Source organism: Protopterus annectens, chromosome 8.part1 (genome assembly GCF_019279795.1).
Source record: "Protopterus annectens isolate FY-2018-M chromosome 8.part1, PAN1.0, whole genome shotgun sequence".
Taxonomy (NCBI): Eukaryota; Metazoa; Chordata; order Ceratodontiformes; family Protopteridae; genus Protopterus; species Protopterus annectens.
The window spans coordinates 305,277,702-305,293,086 of NC_056742.1; the positions used below are offsets into that span (position 1 = coordinate 305,277,702).

The window sequence follows — 15,385 nt, forward strand, 5'->3', positions numbered from 1 at the left end:
ATTTTCTGGTGCACTGAAGGAGGTAATTTCTGAGAAACAGGCCTCTCAGTGGATGCTGCACCCCACGGCACATCTCAACAAGATCCTTAAGAATGTCCTTCCTAGACTGAGGAAATGACTTCACATAAACAACACCAACAGTGATAAGCAAGTACCTGGAACAAGAACATAGCTTCTGGTTAGTTTGCTTCTTACATTCATACAGCAATAAACTGCTACAATGTTTCAAAGGCTGAAGACTGTAAACTGTGCTAGTCACACTTCTGAAATGCATAAAATGGATACCTCATACAGAGAGCACACACAAGACTGGACCTAGAAATCAGTATCACAAATGGCTCAACGCTGCACCACTAACAAGTATATAGCATGAAACATATTGTGGTGAAAAATGAAAAACAGCCTGCTGTGTTACTGTTGGGGGGCACTGTTTTTTTTTTTTTTTTTTTTTTTTTTGTCTATGAAAGCTCAATTTTGTTATAGCATGATAAGTGAACATATTTGGTTACTAATATGTCAAAATTTTCAGGAAAACTGGGTGGGTTTGTAGGTGAAGCAAGGACCATCTTTGTGGACTGTGCCATGTTTGAAAGTCAGGGCACAGAGGGCTACAGTGAGAGGTACATCATTAGGAATAAAGGAAGTAAGCAGTGTTGTACTGCAGGAATCCGCAATGAAACCAGTGTTATTCAGCATGCTTGCTTCAGACACATCTAAAAAGTACAGATAACAGTATTGATATATGTGGGGGTGATGTAAAGAAAGGCACACTGAAGGACGGTGGAAGTGCTTCTAATGAAAGAGTAAACTAAATGAATAGATAACTGAACAGCTAAAATTTTACAGAAACGTGCACATGTTTGGCTCATAATAATCTTCGGGTGAAAAGTTAAGAAATACAGAATTATAACACACAGCAAAATGTATTTGGGAACGATAATCTTAACAGAATACAATCACGAGAAGCAGGGCTAGAATGCAGCAGCAGCAAACAAAATGAAATGGTGTAATCCAACGGAAAAAGCTGGATATATTGCTCTGGCTACATCAAGCAATGGTCAGGCCACATCCCAAGTAGTCTGTGCAATACTGAAGGCCATTCAAAGAACAAAAATACCAAACTGTTAGAAAGTGACTAGAGGAACACCACTACAAGCACACCTGCAATAAAGAGAAAAGGATGCAAGCAAAGACTAGAGAAGATGGGATTCTGCTGAATAAGAAATGAAATGATGTGGGGGGGGGCTGCAAATTATTATTTGAGAGTTGTGATGGGGGGATCAAATTTGTAGAGGAAAACCTGCAGAAGATGACCAGAGAAATGAAAAACTGTAGGAACAATTTCATCCTAGATCCGAGAATGTATTCCGTCACAGACGACAGTGGACGGGCTACCAGAGTGGGTGTGAAGAAAGAATCCACAGAATTTTTTTTAACAGAATGTGTGACAGGTTGACCAACAAGAATGACATGGAGCAGGAGAAGCTGCAATATGGATTATAATGAATTTAACTGTCAGGGGAAGCTGAGGCACTTCCAGATGGAGGGACTTCACAGGTCATTAGTCTCCTATCAAAATATGTATACCAGGGTCTGCAGCTGCTGCTATACTGCAAACTAAGGTACTTTTTTTTTTTTGTTTGTTTTCGTGCTCACATGCAAAACTGCAGTGGTTACACATGAAGCAGACTACGAGATGTACTTTGTTCATCTGAAGCGCAAGGAAATGAATTGATATGGATTTAATAGAATTACCAATTCACATGTGCTATTACATCATCATAACTTTCAGGACTAAGATTAGCAGGACTTAGTCCATCTATGAGAAGCTTCCTAGGTGATCTAACCTCCCTCCCTTTTAGCCATAATCATCTGGGCAGCAGGATCTTAACTTCGATTTCGAAAGCCCCAGGAAGAGAGCCCTACTTATCAGCAAAGTAGCAAGCACTAAAAAGCAATCATGAAAAAAACTGGTAAGGCATGCCAAGTCCACTCGATTGGCATTAAGGGAGGAGGAGAGATGGTAAAGACTATGGAACTACCAACCCACATATAATGGCAAAGACCAAGTCCCAAGCTTTGCTCAAGTAGATCATGAAGGACTATCCCCCCCAAACAATGGTGGTATTAAATGATCATTTCACAATAGCCATATAAATCATTCTCACCACATCTCCCACGTTCCTCATAGGCCTCATGATCTGATCACTCTTGCTTTTTTTTTGTATGACCATAAAGTGTAATCTCCAACAACATTAATAAAGATATTCAAATATATAAATTCTTTCAGCTGCAACTACAGAATCAACCCAGATACTACTACAGCATTTTCCCCCAATATTTGCCACTGCAAGCTGACAATCATCCCCTCATTTCCAATCGACACATTTATGTCCTCATCACTGAGGGTCAAAGTCTGGTGAGAGGGCCAGCATTAATGCAGGCTTTCAGGATGTTCTCCCCAGGTAAGCATAGCTAAAGCAGAAGAGGAGGATGCATGCAATGGGTTAACCACACTGGTTGTTCCTTACTTCCACAAACGATGGATACTGCCAGCAAACAGCCCCGCCCACAACCATAGGAAGTGTTTTTTCTCCAGTCTCCAGTAACATTAGGGTAACTGCACTTGTGCACTCCTTAAGCACCTGGAACACCCCACTCCACCCCTGGAAGAGACAGACAATCCGGTCATGGCACTTCACTCCTCTATTGCTGGACTGTAGTCAGGGCTTCATCCTGTACCTAGATGCCAGGATACTATAGTCAGGGCTTCATCTGTGCCTAAATGCCAGGATACTACAGAAGGTGATGAGTCTACCTCCTTGTGAGGATGGCAACCTCACCAGTTTTCCACTGCCACAAGCAGTAATGGTACTACTGGGAACCAACAGCTTTGCAGTACCACATCTTCTGAAACCAGACATAACAAGCCTACTTTTTTCTTAAACTAGGACCACTTCCAACATTAACAGAATTTGCTGACATACTTACAGTCTCGGGATGATATTTCCAGCATACTGCACAAGTTCATAAAGATCAGCCACTTTTCTCCCTTTGGCAAACTCATCGGTCAGATATACCTCCAAATAATGTAATTCATCAGAAATTGCCATATCTTTTATCATCATTAAGGATTACAGATTCTGTTACAACGACACAGTTTGGGTTATTATATGATAATTTCACATTAAAATGAGCCACATTACACAAACAAAGATACAGGTTAGTAAACCATGCCTAAACTTACTTAAAATCACAAATCAAAAATTTCAAGCCATTCATGCCTGTACAACCAAAACAACTTCTACAGCTGAAAATTAGCAACTTCCTCTTGTGCCATTCTTGAGCGAAACTAACAGCACACAGGAAAAGACATGCATTCGCTGCAATTTCAATGCATGCATCGGCTAATACAGAAAGTAGAAGCATGAAGTAAAATAGAACACAAGAGAGCAAATACTGACGTAACAGATTTTCAATAATGGCCATGTTTGTTAATGGAAACATTTTGCAATCGGAGAGCTAACCTCTCCATTTATGAAACATAATTAAGTTACAGGTCAGACAGCTGCCTTCCACTAGTTAAGTATCTGCGCAAGCCAAACTATGGTTTAACTTCAAAAATCAAAAGAAAACATATCAAAGAAAATGTTTAAATACAAAGTTGTGTACACCACATTAATATATTGAATACAGAAAAGAAGAAGTGATAAAAATGAAACAGTCTCAATTTTCATTTCTGGAGGAACACACTTTGCACACATTGCCAGACTATTATCAGCCTCCCTTTGGCCAATCCACCCACTTGTGGTCCATTAATGGGATGAGGTTGACTGTAAGGGGGCATCATGAAGGTAGCTATCAAGGGCAGTTTGAGTTTTTGTGCTGTTAAGCCCCAACCCTTCCTGGGCATGCCCACTAACAGTCTGTGAATGAGATGTGCAATGGGCATCAGCTCTTTATCCCCTCATTTCAACAAGAGACTGATATCAGCAGGACAATACTCGTCCACAGAAAGTACCATGTTGTGGTTTTCCTGGTCTCTACCAGGAAGATCCAGCCAACACAAGTGACCTTGTGCACAGGCACTCCCTCACTCCAAGTGGCACTCCTCCTTTCCCCCATTGATTGCACCATCAGGGGCATGAGCCAGTAATCAAACTCAGGTCACCTGAGCCAAAGGGCTCTCACTCCCTCTACTACTCTAGGTCACCATCACAGGAAATCTCTTTCACATGTTCATATAATGCACTAAGTTTTCAAACACAGAATACCACCCTTTGAAGCACCTATTATAAAACCCAGTGATTACTAATACACTTAAGAACATTTAAAAATGAATAGAACCCTGCATGCACAATTCATTGCACAAAGAATAATGCGTGAACACCATACACAGCAGTGACCTCCATAATGAAGCTCAAACTTTTTATCCTCGCAAATCACACACAGCCACAGAAAGTACAGCTTCCAGACATTTACTGAAGTGCATGAAAAACTACATATCCTGAAGAGCTGCACAATAGAAAGCCAAAACAGTTTCAAATGGCTACAAAGTTTCCAAATGTGTTTTGTCTCAAGACTTGGCAAACACACCGCTATAATTTCTGTCCTCCATGCATGATGCTCACCCTGGGACTATGTAATACCTTTCAATCATGATGCTAGAAAGTATAATCACAAAACCCAATCTGTAGAAAAAGCAAGTACTAATGCCATTACTATGACATGGAGAGGTTAGCTACTTAATGTTTGTGGTCTCTTGTGGCATGGGGTGCTTCTCAGGAGTAAGGGACTTTTTCCTTTTTGCTTATTTAACTATACATGCAATTTGACTACACTGTTACAATAGCAAAATGTTATAGATGGGACCATACTGTTTTATACAGACATGGAGTAAGAGCAAATATTTTCATTATTGTGGGATCTGGAATTTCTCTAGTGCTTTATGAACATAAACAGTGCACTTAGCAAGGCAACATAAAATTGAGTGTGGCAACCACAAATCTACCATCCCCCCTTTTTCTTATAAACTCTCTGTAAAAGTGATTGTGTTTATTTAGTGTACTAAGTCCTGCTTCTGTTGGTATAGCACAGATCCTGTTCACCTCATTGTTCTCTACACATGCCATTTGAAAGGTCAAACTGCAGGTTATCCCAGACAAGTCCATTCTATACTGTTATTCATAGATTCTCCTTCTGTCAGATCTCAAGAAGAGGGTGTACAAATATGTTTACAATGTGATGAGGAAAAAAAGAACATAATGCACTATATAAACACACACAAAATAATCCAGAACATCTCCTTCTTTATGGTGGAGAGAGTTAATGTAAGCCGGGAGGAGGAAAACGACCCTGGAAGGACATTCTGGAAGTGAAAAAATTACAACAGCAATTAAGAACTAATGCCACAGGGAATTATGGCTTAAATGAAATGATTTCCATCTCAAGTATTTTGAAAATGAAACTGGTTTCCATTTAAATAACAGTTACAAACCAGTTAAGTTTTGAAGGGGGCTTTACTATTGAGTTTTTGCGCGATTTTTGACAAAGGAATGCAACTGTCCATACAATATCAAAGTATTTGCTAACACAAAATAAACAAATAATAAAAAAGAAAAGTGACATTTTCACTGATTGGTACAAATGAATTGTGTATAAGATGTGTATACAAGAACCCCTGAATTCAAGTAACTTCAAGGTTGGTGAAAATAATGAACGTCATAGTCCAATTGTTGTTTTTAACATTAGTTTTTCTAGGTGGTGGGGTACAACATGTTTCCTATAAAAACGAAAGTTTTACAATGAATAACATTTTGCAAATATAAAAAGTTTGCCGTAATTTTTTCCCTTGGATGCGTTTTATTGCAATTTTAAAGCATGTTAATTTAGTTTGATTCATTAAGGAAGGTGTAATTTTATTGGATATAAATGAACAAGGAGAGGGTTGGGTTGTTAATGGTCTATGCGAGAAGACTGTAGCATTCTGAAGAAGTCTCACTTCAAGAAAGGGAAAAAAAGCACTTAAATGAAATTTTTCATTAAAAAAATAAATAAATATGTGGGTTGCAGTAATCCCAGTCTTTGAGTTGATTTTATTTTCTGAAGTGACATCTACCACCTTAACTGAGTGAGTTTTAGCTTTCAGCCAGTTTGCAATCCATCGTATCACCTACTGGCCTACCTTTAGATCTTTTAATTTGTTTACAATGAACAACATGGAGTACAGTGCCGAGTATAGTGTTGATGTCTTTGGTCATTGTCCAACTGCTGTTAGTACAGCTGTATGAACTTTTTAATATCACAGTTTCCAGATAAGATATTTTCCAAGACCTTACAAATTAGGCTAGTTAAGCAGACAGATCTGCAATTCCTGGTATATTCATTCGGGGTCACTTGGTGTAGGGGTAATATGGCAGCTGTTTTGATGCTTCAGGGACATTCTTTAGCTAGGCTTAAATTAAGTGCAGTAAGAGTTCAGCAAGTTAAGTTTCTAGTTTTAGCAGAGTTAAGTCAGGGTCTGTTCTATGACAATTTTAGGAATTGTCTGGGGCATTAGGATTTGCATAATTTCAGTGACTCTTTCTGGACTAAAATCAGCACAAAATCTGCCTGCAAGTATGTTAGCTCATAGCTTCCAATGAATCTAGGAGAAATCTCAACAGAATTGGGGAAAAAATCCAGGAAAAAAATCAGGTACACAAAATATTAGTAGCACTAAGTTGAAACAGTGACAGAATAAGAAAAGGTGAATTAATATGCATTTTCTATGCATTTTCTGAAGTAAACGAAATCTCTCTGTCATTAAAGTGTTATTCTTCATTTTCTCTAACCAGTTTTAGGAGGAATTAAGAGGAACAGAACTTAAAATTTTAGTAAAAAATCAGGGCTGTCTTGTCTTTCAAGTCAGAATTGGGATTTTGGATTAATTCTGCACATTGCTAAACATTATTTCCATTTCCTAATGTAATGAGAGAGAGAACTGCAGTTACCATTTGCTTCTTGTGATAGTTTTGGCTCCCATTTAGGGTTGCTCTTTCTGATGGTCATTTTCAATTCCTTGCCAGTTTTTTGATGGAGTCATTAGTGAAAGTAGTTCTCAATTTGTCTTAGGACTTCAAGGTTTCATTCCTGTTATCACAGGCTCATAAAAAATGCAAAGCAGTTGAGTCACAAGACTAACTTGTACACCGTGCCAATATCCACGCTCATGCTGTACTCTCCCTCTGAAGCAGTGCAAAGCAGGGCAGTCTCATATTAGATTTATAGGTACCCATAGAGTGATCCATTTTTACTCTGAAGGATGGTATGGTGTCACTTTGCATACCTTGCAAGTGAAGTCTGTTCCAGAGGTGAAGGTAGATTGTTGTGCAAAATCTCTCTCTAGTGTGTTTTACTTGTATACTTGTGGAGATTAACTGCATAATTCTAGTACTGGGGGACCTACTGTATTTGTGAAGATGCAGGAAGTTGAGGAGGATACAGTCCCTAATGGGACAAAATGCAAATAACAGATCACCATCCAAGGACCCATAAGAAATGGAGTAAATGAATAGCACTTCAAGCCTTCCCTGGCATTGCAGGGACCTTATAGACAACAAATTAAATACTTATGGGGCCTTTTTGGTTTGTCAATACACCCTGAAAGATGCATCTTGAAGGGGACGCTATACAACTGGTCTAATTAGGAATGCATGCAAAATATGAGGACATATTTTCTTCCTGGATGATGTCTCTCTGTCTACTAGCTGTGCTAAACAGAAGAAAGTACAGTTATGTACACTTACCATAAATGTAGATGTTTGAGTGTATTCACTGTTGCAGTCATCACATTTGGGTTATCCCTGCCAAGGTAGCCCTCTGCCAGCCCGAATACCAGAGACTTAGTATTACTGCGTCGGTTGCGGTCGCCTGAGGAGTGACGTCAGGTCATCAGTAGTAAGTCAGCCGACACCATTATATCAGTTTTTCTTGCCCTAACCTGTCAGGGGCCCCCAAGTAGGAGGCCAGGTTCTGGTGGAAGAAACCCCACCAGTGTAAATGAAATACCAGCCCGAATACCAGAGACTTAGTATTACTGCGTCGGTTGCGGTCGCCTGAGGAGTGACGTCAGGTCATCAGTAGTAAGTCAGCCGACACCATTATATCAGTTTTTCTTGCCCTAACCTGTCAGGGGCCCCCAAGTAGGAGGCCAGGTTCTGGTGGAAGAAACACCACCAGTGTAAATGAAATACCAATATGTCCCTTGTAAGGAAAGCAGAACAAGTTAGAATGGTAATAAAAAGGAGAAAGAGAAGAAAGGGGGATGGAGGGAGGGAAACCAGGAATGCAACAGTGAATACACTAACATCTACATTTATGGTAAGTGTACACAACTGTACTATGTTTTTCCTGTTTCACTGTTGCAGTCATCACATTTGGGTCGATTCCCAAAGCTGAGGAAAAGGGTGGAGGCAAACCCTACCCTGGATTTGGAGAAGAGTGGTAGGTGGTAATGCTTGGTAAGTGTGAACAGATGTCCAGGTGGCAGCCTCCAGGATGTCCCTGGTGGGGATTCCTCTGGGAAAGCTGCAGAGGTGGAGGCTTCTCTGGTGGAGTGTGTCCTGACACCCTTGGGGGGAGGCTTTCCATGTTGTTTGTAGCAGAAATGGATGCAGTGTGCTACCCATTTGGAAATGGTTTGCTTGGAGATGGCTTTGCCTTCTGCCCCTGTAGCAAAACTAACCAGCAATTGATTAGACAGGACTAAATCATTTAGAACGTCTGGATACAATCTGAGCTGTCTGTGCACATCTAGAGAGTGAAGAATCCTTTCCCCCTTGTGTCGGGAATTAGGAAAAAAGGGGGGCAAATGAATGGATTGGTTGAGAGCGACACTGGAAACCATCTTGGGCATGAAGTATGGGTTAGTTTTGAGGGATACCCTGTCTGCATGGAAGATGATGAAGGGTTCCACAGCTACGAGTGCTTGCAGCTCAGAGATTCTTCTGGCTGAAGTGACGGCCAGAAGGAATGCAAGAGAGATATTTCAGTTCTGCAGAAGAAGCTGGTTCAAAAGGGGGCAAGGTGAGCTTTTCCAATACAAAGTTAAGGTATCAAGCTGGTGTAGGTGCCCTTCTGGGTGGCCTCAAGTTGCTAGCCCCTCTTAGGAACTGTTTGATCAAAGGGTGTGAGAAAAGGGGCTGCTCAGTGGGAAAATGAGAAATAGAGGCATGAATTTCTATAGAGGAGAAAGAGAGGCCACTGTGCAGTAGGTCAGATATGTAAATCCAGGATGAGAGGCAGGAAGGGCTGTGCCGTATTGGCTCCCTTAGCCTGGATCCAGGTGCAGAACCTTTTCCATTTATCAGCACAAGACTTTCTGGTGCTAAGACATCTGGCCTCATGGGCAACATTCACAACCTGTTTACTGAGGTTGGCAGATTGGTTCAGGGTTAGGGAATAACTCAAGCTGCCAAATTGAGTGTCTGCAGTTGGGGATGCATGAATTCCCCTTCTCTCTGGGTCAGGAGGTTTGGAATCGGAGGAAGATGCCATGAGGGTAGCTGGAACAGGCTGTATAGCAAAGGGTACCAGTGCTGCAGGGGCCAGTCTGGTGCTATAAGAATGGTCCTTGGTTTTTCCTCCCTTATTTTGAGCAGTACCCTGGGGATAAGAGGTAGGGGAGGAAAGGCATAGACGATAGACTGACCCAGGGGAAGGACAGGGCATTCACTTTCAAAGCCATGCAGTGATGCTCCCTGGTGCAGAATTTGCTGAGCTGTGTGGAAGACAAGAGGTTGACCTTCTGGGTTCCCCATTTCAGAGTTATTAGGGTGAAGGTACTTCTGTTGAGTTGCCATTCGTGTGGGTCCAGATGATTTCTGCTTAATTGGTCTGCCAGAGAGTTGAGAGAGCCTGGTAGGAATTGTGCTAACAGGTGTAGCTGCATGGCAGAGGCTGTGTGCCAAAGTGTCATGGCCAGCCTGCATAGAGGGTAGGAGCAAGTCCCTCCCTGCTTGTTGATGTACCACATCACAGCAGTGTTGCCTGTTTTGATCAGGGGAGTTCCTGGAGAGAGAGAAGGGGCTTGAAGGCTATCAAGGCATTCTGCACAGCCATCATCTCTTTTTGACTGATGTGCAGAGGGATTTGACGTGGGCTCCATTGGCCCTGTATGCACCTGCCGTCCAGGTGTGCACCCCAAGCATAGTCTGATGAGTTTGTGGTGAGGGTCTGGGTGGCGAGGGTAGGGAGAAAGGCATTCCCTTGTTGTGGGAGCATGCTGTTGCCCACAAAAGAAAATCTTTTCTGAGGCAAGGAATTATAGGTAGAAGAGTTTCCAGGTCTTGAGGGGTGTTGGCACCAAAGGCTATTTAGGTACCACTGAAGTTTCCTCATATGCAGTCTGGCATATGGAATGAGTAGTATGCAAGATGCCATGACCCCAGAGCTTGCAGGATCTTCCTTGCAGTTAGCTGGGGCCTGGTGGATAGCTGAGAGAAGTAGGCAGTCAGGAAAATTTGTTTCTCTGGAGTAAGTAAGGATTGCCATCTGGGATGCTGTGTCCAGACTTTGGGTGGGCACCTGTTTGGATTTCTTTTCAATGACTGTGTACCCTAGGGAGGTTAGTAGGGTCTTTACAAAGGCCAGGTGCTTGAGCAGCTTTTTCTGGCAGTCTGCCTGAATAAGGTAGTCATCTAAGTATGGGTAAATCTGAATATTTCTTTATCTGCAAAAGGCAATGGCCGGAGCCAGACATTTTGTGAAAACTTTGGGAGCAGTAGATAAGCCAAAGGGAAGCGCAGAGAACTGAAAGTGTGGAGAACCTGCCCTGAAGTGGAGATATTTCCTGCATGATTCCCTGATAGGAATGTGGAGGTAGGCCTCTTTTAGATCTATGGTGGCTAGCCAAGCGTCCTTGGAGAGCATGGGTAGCAGCTGCTGGAGGGTGAGCATTTTGAATTTTGGGTTTACCAGGAAGGTGTTTAGAATGGATAGACTGAGAATGGGGTGCCAGGCGCCCCCTTTTCTGGGCACCAGAAAAATTCTGGAGTAGAAACCTTGGCCAATCTGTTCTGCAGGAACGTGCTCTACTGCCCTCGGAGAGCAGGCAAAGGATTTGCTTCTGAGCCTCTGCCCACTGATTTGGTGGTAGATCTGGGAACCCTTTTGGGGTTGGAAGGGTGTCGAAGGAAAATTTGTATCCCTGAGACACAATGTTCAGAACCCAGTGGTCCTTGGTAATGGTGGCCCAGGTGCTTGAGTGAAAGGAGTTTTTTCCTCCTAGGGGTAAGTGAAGGTGGGCAGAGGGAGGGGGTGGAGGAGGCAAGTCATTGTGAGTTCTTACCACAAGGGGGTGGCTCAGAACTCCCTGGTTTTGAAGTGGATGTAGTCCACTGCTTAGATCTCTGCATTCCCTGGGTCTGCTGTCTTGGGGGGGGGGTCTGCTTCCACGGGGCCTATGCTGGACCGGTTTAATGGGAGCAGGAAATGACCAGTGTTTGGAGGGACAATGCCTGCTGAACCTAGGGGTCTGGACCTGCAAGAAATCCTTAACTGTTTGCGTAGATTTGCTTTTTCTTCCACCTTTAAGACCTCTTCTGCTTTAGTGCCAAATAAGTTATCTTTGTGCAAGGGGGCATCCAACAATTTAGATTTGACATTGTCTGGCAGGAGCTGTTCCTTAAGCCATGCATGCCTAATAATGAGAGATCCAGTGACTGCTGCCCTGCAAGAAGCTTCTAGGGCGTCAAAACCACAGTGAAAGGTGCGTTTAGTTCCTTGACTTGCAGATTGCATTAACTCTTGCAAATCTTTAGATTCTGCCCAAGCAGGAAAGGAAGACTTTTTGTTTAAGGAGCTCCAAGGTATGTTGCTGAAATTTCAACATATGGAACTGACAATTTAGTGCCCCGATGGCAAAAGTAGCTGAGGTGCATACTTTTTTTTTTACCCAATCTGTCCAATGCTCGGGAATCCCTGTCTGAGGGGGTGGGATTCTTAGTTGAGGTTGCTTTAATCCCTTTTGGCTCTTGAGAAATTACCCCAGGTTCAGCTGTAGGATTTTTAAAAAGATATTTGTGCGAGTCAGGGACTCTAGTACCTGTCCGGTTTTCTGGGAACAACAGGAAGGGCGTCATGAGTCAACTGGATTAGAGGAAAACATCCTCCACAACATTCAGAACTGGGGGGATGGCCAAGGGTCTGTCTTGTGGAAGATCTAGGAATTACCAGAGTCTCTTTTAGACTGTGGGTAGTCCTAACTCTCCCATTGGAAATGCTCCCTTAAGGTATGCAGGGTTTCCCCAAAGGAAAAATCCTCTGGAAGAGAGGCTGAAGGAATGGAATCCTCATAAGTGGAGAGGGGTTACAAGTCTTCATATTCAGATGCATCAGATTCATCTGACTCTTGTTCAGACAAAACTACAGGGGACAGATCTCTTTTCCTTTTGAAAGGGGTAGCTTGGCTTCCCCTGATCAGCATGGCAAGGTCTTCTGCCATTTTAAGCATTTGAGGCCGAGGCAAGGTAGCAGGCGCCTGAGAGTGGGTCGTCTGTTTCTTGGGTGTGGTTCATACCATGGGCTTAAGAAATTGAGTAGTTTTAGAAAGAATGGTAGTCACGAAAGAAGACGTCAGTTTGTGTCAAGATTCGGTAGTGTGAAGGATTTCCTCAGAAGCCGGTGCCTGCTTAGCGGCTCTGGACTCATCCAAGGTTGAGACGACCGTAGGATCCTTAGTCGAAGAAGAGTTTTGTGGCATACCGGACTCCAAAAGGGTTTTGGTAGTGGCCTGTGAATCAACAGAAGTGGGCATCAGGGGCTGCAAAAGCGCCTCACTGAGTACCGGAGAACTGATGATTAGCTTTAATGGAAGTGTCGTCGGTAGGTTTGGACCGGTGTTATCTGTCTCCGTCTTTATCTTTATTTTTTTTGGAAGATCTGCTGTTGGATGGCTTACTCGGAATTCGAGGACTGTAAGTGAAAATATCTGGCTACAGTAATGGCCTGATGAAGGATAGTTCTGGCATTGAACAAAGCACAAAAGTGATGAGGGACATCGTGGTCTGGGCCTAAACAAGTGACGCAGTAAGAGTGGAAGTCTCAGTGTGGTATTTGTTTCCACAGGAGACACAAAACTTTTTCTGACATCGGTTAGTGCAAGAAAAAAGGATCCCCAATGGGGTACTTAGCTTTAGAAGACTTCAATTCGGTAGACGAAAACTCAGGTAGCGTCCGACCGGCACTCATGCGAACAGCTTCTGCTTCAAGCTCCACGGCAAGAAAGACTGATGCAATGGCATCGGCTGCCTTACTTTATACTACAGACAACCTGACATCAGTCCTCAAGCGACAATAACCGATGCAGAAATACTAAGTCTCTGGTATTCGGGCTGGCTGAGGGCTATCCTGGCAGGGATAACCCAAATGTGATGACTGCAACAGTGAAACACGAAGAACATCTGCCAGACTACTGTCACAATTTAGTATCTCACTTTTGACCACCATCAATCCAGGGTCTTAGACCCAGGACTGCATTATCATTTTCAAGTGGGACACTGACTCTAATGTAAAATGAGGGAGAATACTGTTTACCAAATGTTGCAAAGCCAAACTGATGTGGATCTAGCCTGACAAGATTTTTGGTATCATAGTTTAGTCAGGTATGGTGTCTTACTTCAAGATTTTGTAAATCAGACTAGTCAGTATACAGTATATTCATAGCAGTGTATCAAAGTTTTTTTTTTAATTTGCCATTACATTTGATTATAGTGGGGAGCTAGACATACACACTTTTTATATGGAGTAGAGCTTAGATGCGAGAGTAGCAGCTGAAGCTACACGGAGAGCCGAGGCATTGCAAGTAAACTTGGGAAGATGGTCATAATTTAAAGCTTGGATGTCCAAAATCCTTAAAAATCAAAATTGTTTACTGGGATGGAGTTATGGAGATACTACAAGCATGGTTCATTTCAGGGGGTAATGTTGGCAAGAACCAGGCCCAGAATGTTCTGTCTCCTGGTGGACTGGCAATTTTCTCTAAGGAATTATTTATTAGGTTCAGGGATCTTTGGGCATACTCGGCTTCAAAAGGTAAGCCAGCTAAATGGACAGTCAAACAAAATTACCCAACATAATAGTATATTTTTCTGTAGAAAGGTGGATCACTAATATTCAACTCATCCTAATTCCTAATAAAACAAAACTACTTCTTTTTACTCCAAACAAAGCAAAAACCTCTCCATTTTCCTTCTCTATTGCATCCAATAATGGTACTGTCATTTCACCCTCCCCCCACACCAAGTTCCTTGGTGTTGAAATAGATAACCTCCATTTTAACATCCATATCTCTCAAACTATAAAAAAGGTACACAAAAAAATGGGTTCCCTATACAGACAAACACTGTCTATCAGATCAGGCTAAGGTCACCCTAGCTCAAACTCACCTTTTTTCCACACTAATGTATGTAGCCCCAATTCTCACTTATATTAGAAAATCTGACCTAGACAAACTTGATTCTTGTTACAACAAAATCGCTAGGTTTGCTACTAATTCCCCATTTCGAACCCATCACTGTGCACCTCTTAAACAGCTTCACTGGCTTGAGCTCCAACTACTAATCTATCATCAACTTGTCATAGCTTACAACAACCTAAAGCAACCCAACAAAACTCCTGCTCTTAGCCAGTTGCTGACTACCTACACACCAAATCGTCCACTCCGCTCTGTCAACAAGTCACTTCTCTCTATCTCATCAGCTAACTACACAGCAGGCAAAGCTCTATTTTCACATTGTATAGCAAAAGCCTAGAATAATCTACCTCCATCCGTCACTTCTGCATCTAGTACCACACAATTCAAAAACTCCCCGAAGGCCCACCTTTTAAGTTCTTGGCTCTGTCCATGTGTCACACAATCCCAAAACCTGTTACCTATACTCTTTCTCTCATAGTATATGCCTTCAGTAAACATGCTTGGTACAAATGGTATCCCTCAACAAATATGGACTTGTTGTAATCACTGTCTGTTATTTGTTATAACGTACAGATTGTTCATATGTGGATATTGCTGATTTTATTTGCCTTTTCTGTTTTTCTTTTCTCACTAGATACTACTTGTATAACAATATTTTTTAACACCATGTATAATATTAGTATTGTTGCTATTTGTGTTTAGGAATTTATGTAGAGTTTTTCTCCCCGGGTCTCCGCTGTAAATGGACCTCGTCCAGTCGGACCATCCCTGTTAAAAGAAAAATAAATAATAAAAATAAATTTTGCTAAGAATAGTTCAGACAGTACATTTAAAAAATTTTCATAGTGTTCTAGGGACAGTGTCCTATAGTAGGCTATAAAAATGTTATTCTCTTACCATAACGTTCCATGAGTGTTGTCTATTTTCATT

The 15,385-nt window shown here is 42.1% G+C and overlaps 1 protein-coding gene across 1 annotated transcript in view; it reads right to left on the reverse strand.

Moving 5' to 3' along the window:
• VPS35 (VPS35 retromer complex component) overlaps positions 1-15,385 on the reverse strand; it is a gene marked incomplete in the record, with an annotated part of 976,266 nt that overhangs the window by 808,327 nt on the left and 152,554 nt on the right. The window contains 2 exon segments of the mRNA XM_044081892.1: positions 3-155; positions 2,992-3,115. Of these exon segments, the coding sequence (XP_043937827.1) occupies positions 3-155; positions 2,992-3,115 (277 nt within the window).